Genomic DNA, 6,666 nt, shown 5'->3' on the forward strand with positions numbered 1-6,666 from the left:
TGCTGCAGCTGGACTGCCTTCCAGCCACGCTGGCTGTCCCACGTCCTCCAGCCCATGCCGTTTGCACACCACAGTTCCTGAGCTAGGTGCCTGCAGCACATACTTTCCTGAAATTAGAGGGAGGGAAAAATCTGACCCCCTTGCATTAGTGATACCATATTCGCCAAGACATACACAAATAGCAAAATCCAGGCACAATTCCCCTTGGATGACCCTATGGCGAGACCCTCCCCCTGGCAAAGGTGAGTGTGAAAGCTCCCGATGGCACTGTCCCAAGCGGGCTTCTGAGTGTGGACTCACCCCGAAGGGCTGCCGAGGCCTCGGCAACCCCTCCCTGTATCCCCACAGGAACTGGCACCCCTACGTATGTACATACGCCTACTCCTGGACAAAGAGCTGGTGCTGCTTTGATACACCTTTCTACAACGTGCGGTGGGAGCACACAAAGGCAAGCGTTTGTGTTGGTTACAGAGTTTTCTTGTTTCGCTGAGCAACTGCCAGCATTTCACATTTGCCTTTGCCAGGCACACTTGACCTTCCTGCTGCCTCCAAAAGCATTTGTTATCTCAACATCCCACGGAGGAACATTCGGAAGAGGGAAGGGAGGAGAAGTACAGCATTTGACACGGGAAGAGAAACTCTCAGAGGACGGTGTTTATTTGTGCAAAGGCACACTAGCTCATAACGAAGCTGCTGCTGAGAGATAGGTGTATTTGAGAATTTTTTAACAGACTGTATCTAAATACAGTGGAGAGTGTCTTCATGAAGATTTAGAATAGAATAGCTTGGAATGGAAGAAGATATGCACATATACCTGCCAGCAGATACAAACAGGGTTTTAGCCAGGAAGTAATTCAGCCTTTGTCTCTTCTGTTATCTCCTATTTCTGTGTGTGTTAATCATAAAATGCTCACGCAACTAAACCTTCCTTCATTTTTCAGGCAATGAACCTAAAAGACAGCTATGCCTTATCTTTGTAAAATGCATTTTGAGATGAATTTGGAAAACCCCCACATTTTCAAGTTCAGGACACAAGGACTGTTTTGAAACTTGAATTTTTACTCTATTTAGCTACACCTTCTTCTTCCTCTCATTACACGACGAACGCTTGCTTATGACAAGTTGTCATCAGACAAAGAACCAGTAGCTTCAAAGGCACTACAAAATGTGAGCTCTTCCCAAATCTAAGCTACTTAAAGACATTTTAGTGTGTTAAAACCAGATGAGTAACTTTTGCCACAACATCTCTAAGGTAATATTGCAAGTATTAAGAAACTGATCCATACTAATTACATCACAAGAATTTTTTATTACTAGTAAATGCCTTATAACCAAGTTCAACATGAAGTTGAATGCATGCAATTCTCCCTCTACAAAATGCAACTTTGTCACATAGTTGTTCAGAAACTTATTGTTCTTCATTTTTAAACTGCTTTTCTTCAACTTAGTACTTCTTCCACCCAAAAATTACAAACCTATTTAAAGAAGAAATTCTGTGTAAGGACTAAGGAGGCCCTAAAAGCAGTTACACTTCCTAACATTTTCACATATTTCTAGCTTATATGCAGTCAGGCTGAAAAAACTACTCTTAACTTGCTCAAAATATATTTGAGATCACTTCTTTAAATAGTAAAAGAAAAAACAACTTTACAAGGTGTACATTAAAAAGAAGTGTTCAGAACCCACAGAAATCTGTTCCAGCCCCAAGAAGGATCTTCTGTGACCAAAGCCATTGACTCATCATATGCTTCCTCACCTTCCTACAACAGGAACTTCTTTGCCTTCACTGGTAATGCTTAGCAAACCCTGAGGGCGTGCTTCTGGACTGTCTCTCAGACGTATTGGTTTAAATAACCTTAAAGTATGATATCCATCTTCAGAGCTAGAGCAGTACACAGCCTTATTTTTGGTGTGACTGCACGCACAGTTGTGCCCCACTACTCCAGGGGCAGAGCAGACATCAGGAAAGGTTGTTGGAATACCATCATGAGTTTGGCGACCAAACGCTCTGCATCACCAAACCACAAGCCCCGCACGCAGGTATATACAAAGCCACCTGCGGAGAAAAGTGCGTTTGCATTGCCTATCAGTATGTCAACTGAGGTAAACTCCACCATATCTTTTTCCTAGAACAGGCGTGTCCGTTGCTCCTTCCGCAGAAATTAATTCCAGAACATGCCATACAAGCTCTTTAACACCATGAGTCAAAGAAAAGGTTAACTACTGTGCAAACCAGGTAACTGAGAGAGCATAAACCAGTTGAAAACATTCACGGTTTGGAGCAATGTAATTGTTAGCCTGCAGCTGCTATTTTTATTGTTTATAGGCATCCTCTTATAAACAAGTTCTTCCTGTAACACTACAAATAAACCCAGGAGGCATAAGGCAAAACAAATAGAACTAAAAAATAAAAAAATGAGGATCACTTTGCATGATGAATTCGTGGCTCAGGGACAACCACCAGTCACGCACAGGTGGCAACAGCTCTGGGCTGCTCTGGTTTTAAGTCAGTAGTCTCTGTTTAAATCGTTCTTGAAAAACAAGCCCAGCTCACTCTGTACAGGCAACTTTACAGAAGCCTGTTCTTTTCACATGAAAAGGAACCTCTGCCAGCAATCTCAGCAAGAGCAAAAGGTAATTTTAAATACTTCTCTATTGACTTCTCATTCTGGACCTCACACACAGAATCCTGACTGCTTCTAGACATCTCAGGATAAAAACTGTTAATGCAATTCTTTCACACAACAAGCTCCAACTCAAACTGAAAATTAATCATGCAATAAATGAGAACACCAAACAAATACAGCCAGATTTTATTTACATCCTGAAATCACTTTACATTTTCCCATGTGCTGTCACTAAGAGACATCTCTTTCACGTAAAATCTTGGGCTCACAGTCTTGAGAGCTTGACAGAAGTTTGCTTGTACTGCACAGGACCGGCAGAGCAGCTTCAATTGTTGAAGTCGTTTAAGGATAATCAAAACTTACATTGCAGGGTATTCTCATGGTTTTTTTGCATGTTTTTAGAAACACGAATGTTTTCACCAGCTTTTATAAATAAACATTATAAAGCAGCTATAGTTATGTTAAAAGTATTTTCCATCTTACAGTACTTAAACTTTAGCTGGACTAAAATATCAGTATTTATAGCCATTTCAACTACCTCTTTTCTAAAGGCTCTTCTACATTTTTGGAGTCTTTTTGTTTCCACAGATTTCCAAGCACAATGCCTACGAAGAGCAGAACTCCTACAGTACGATTTGAAGCAAATTTCTTCCAACAGTCTTCAGGTTTGTCTATGTCCAAAGTGTATATCTGCAAAAGCACAGTATAACATTCCAGCATTATTATTCCACAGACTCATAAACATTTGACACATCACAAAAAGACACAAAAAGGTCTGTAACTTCAAAAACTGAATCTTAAATTTTAAAGTCTACCCTTACCTTCACAAGAAACAGGAATACTCTGTGCTTACAAAAGATTTTTTGCATAACTGGCATCTATGTTTACTCAACAGATTTAGTCAATGTACAGTAGAAAAGTCAAGGATCACATATGAACACGATTCCCAGACCCTCTCAATGAAGGACCACACAAACAGCCTGGATACTGGTGTACCTAGTTTGTTAGTTAAAAATGTGAAAATACCTGGGCATGTAAATAAGTCTTTTTGAGACTTTCCTCAGTAGTTAGCCACCCAGTTCTTCAATGGGAACTTTAGATAAAAATAAAACCCCCCAAATCTGCCTGCACCTTTAATTCTCTTCTGCAAGGTGTTGCTCCGTGTCTCAGTAGAGACAAGGCACTGGAGAGCCAGCAGTGAACCAGACTAACTGGAATGCACAGGAAGGTGCCCAGCCCTGCCCAGTCACACTGGGCTGGTTTAATCCAGTCACTCTTAGTTCATTCAACTCACCCAAAAAAGAACCAGGACACCTGCAACAGCAGCTAGAAGCAAAGCTTGCCCAGCTTGACAGCTGTCTGCTGTGAGTCACAGCTATGAAGGTGAGAAAAAGCACACAGTCCAGCAAGAGCAAAGTTACTGAAAAATGTTCCCAGAAACAAAACTTGGTGCAAAAGTCTTCAGAAGGATGATAAATGAAAATGTTAGGCAAAGTAAGTGAAAGGATTGATAAAAAACTACCCCCCAAGACCACAAACCTTGCAATTCAGCCTCAGAATTCATCAAAACAGAACGTATCCAACTAAAAGAAGTGAAACTTCGGCTGGGAAACCTGTTCCTCTGGCATTTGTGGTTGTACAGAGGCGACAGGGCTGGTTTCTGATCAAATAATCTGAAAAATTGTCCACAAGCTTCTAAGGCATCGTGTTATCCACACCCTTGAAAACCCGTCAGCGCCTCAAGCACAGGAAACTGAAAACTCTGACCTGACAAATAAAACCCAACAGCAGCCAAGTCACAAGCTAAACCTTCAGAAATGCAAAGCAAATAAAAGGTGTTTTTTCAATGAACTTCTTGAGTGAGCTAGATATAAATTTGACATCTTCATGACCCGAATTCCTCTGTCTCAGGTACAAATTCAAAGAATTAAGGAAAACCTACCCCTCATGCAGCTTACTCAGCTTTCTAAACTCAGTTAAGCATGCGTTCAGAAATCTTGAACACAAAGATAAGCATGAGAATATTTAGTAGTAAAAGAATCACTCAAGAAGCAGCTACTCTGTGGTACACAGAACAATGCTGCTCTTGTGACCGGCACTCTACACAATTGTTGTGCGTTCTTCACCACTTGCATTCAATAGGTCTGTATTCTCACTTGCAAAAACCCTTCCTGCAGGGAAGTAATTTCCATTTGTGCCAAAACTATAATGCAGGGCCTCTCTGACAGTTCAAACTGTAAATGATTATGCAGCAGAAGGTAGTATTCTTTCCCTCATAGATTTCCAAGCATAATTGCTATGAAAAGCAGTGGCTGACAAGTGACTATGTCATTACAAGAAATCTCTTACTCAGAGGTATGTTTAATATTCATCACCTGCATGAGCTCCCCCCATTAAAGTGTAACATGCTTTAAAAAGTTTCACGTTAACCACAGACTTAACTCCTCAGACTGTCAACAGTTTTATGACTCGCAACGCACAAAGCTCTTTGTTCTCACTCACCTATCAAGACCAGCAGTTAATTCTCATACAGACTGACTTGTCACTACAAGACTGGGCAACACAGCTGTTAGAATTCAGAAAGAACAGGGTAGCAACATCCTACCTGCTTTCTTTACTGACAAAGCAAGTATCTTCCTTTCAGTTATTCATTAAAATTTCTGAACTAATACAACTACAAGACTGGATTGTTCTCTGCTATAAAAAGAACTGTGAAGTAGAACTGTCAATTACCATAAAATCATAATATTAACATCTGCTACAGGTGGTAGTGAACAAGCCACAGAAAGTTTTGTTATACTGTCAGATCCCAGACTGAAGCTCCAGACCACAGTACAGATTACTTACATGTAAAATTAACCATCTCGGAGACAGAACATGGAATCATGGAATCATGGAATCATGGAATGTTTTGGGTTGGAAGGCACCCCTAGAGGTCATCTAGTCCAACCCCCCCGCAGGAGCAGGGACACCGCTAACTACATCAGGTTGCTCAGAGCCCCGTCCAACCTGGCCTTGAATGTTTCCAGGGATGGGGCCTCCACTACCTCTCTGGGCAACCTGTTCCAGTGTTTCACCACCCTTTAAGTACTGAAAGGCCACAATCAGGTCTCCCCACAGCCTTCTCTTCTCCAGGCTGAACAAGCCCAACTCTCTCAGCCTGTCCTCATAGGAGAGGTGCTCCAGCCCTCAGATCATTTTTGTAACATGCAACATTCATTTTCATATACCCACTGTACAGCATGTTATTAAAAAAAAAAGCTTCCATGTGTCCTTGATACTGTAGACCACATAATCTTTCAAAGTAAGTGAATGATCATAATCTACATCAATTGCACTCTCAGATCCTATGTGCCAGACATAGCAAGAGCTGTATCAGAACAGCAAAAACTGCACTGTCTTGCAGGATATTGAGGTCGATCTAGCTGCAGCTGCTGCTGGAAGTGAAAAGAAAAATGTTCCCTTGAGTTCACAGCTTAATGCCAGGCAGTTCTTTTTGTTAGGAACAGATTGAAAACCAGTGCTCTACACTCTGTGGACTATTGGAGGTATCTTCAAACAAAAGGTCTGCAAAAGGTACTTAAGAGAAGCAAGCTTATTGTCAGAAGACTTCAGTTCTCTTTACTGGAATTCAGAATCACAGAATCATTTAGGTTAGAAAAGTCCTTTAAGAGCATCAAGTCCAACCATACCTGTCCACCACTAAACCATGTCCCTAAGCACCTCGTCTACACGGCTTTTAAGTACCTCCAGGGATGGGGACTCAACCACTTCCCCGGGCAGCCCATTCCAATGCTTGACAACCCTTTCTGTGAAGACATTTTTCCTAATGTCCAATGAAAACCTGCCCTGGCGCAACTTGAGGCCATTTCCCCTCGTCCTATCGCCCATTACCAGGGAGAAGAGACCGATCCCCACCCCACTACACCCTCCTGTCAGGCAGTTGTAGAGGGCAATAAGGTCTCCCCTCAGCCTCCTCTTCTCCAGGCTGAACACCCCCAGTTCCCTCAGCCGCTCCCCATCAGACTTGTGCTCCAGA

The 6,666-nt window shown here is 42.0% G+C and overlaps 1 protein-coding gene across 1 annotated transcript in view; it reads right to left on the minus strand.

The window, feature by feature from the left end:
• Window positions 1-2,817: 2,817 nt before the first annotated feature.
• Window positions 2,818-6,666, minus strand: part of COQ2 (coenzyme Q2, polyprenyltransferase) — a 9,056-nt gene continuing 5,207 nt past the window's right edge. The window contains exon 6 of the mRNA XM_035895559.1: window positions 2,818-3,317. Within this exon, the coding sequence (XP_035751452.1) occupies window positions 3,162-3,317 (156 nt within the window). The 3' untranslated portion in view covers window positions 2,818-3,161. The remainder of the gene's footprint in view (window positions 3,318-6,666) is intronic.

This window comes from Egretta garzetta, unplaced genomic scaffold (genome assembly GCF_000687185.1).
Source record: "Egretta garzetta isolate BGI_Z169 unplaced genomic scaffold, ASM68718v1 scaffold615, whole genome shotgun sequence".
Classification (NCBI taxonomy): Eukaryota; Metazoa; Chordata; class Aves; order Pelecaniformes; family Ardeidae; genus Egretta; species Egretta garzetta.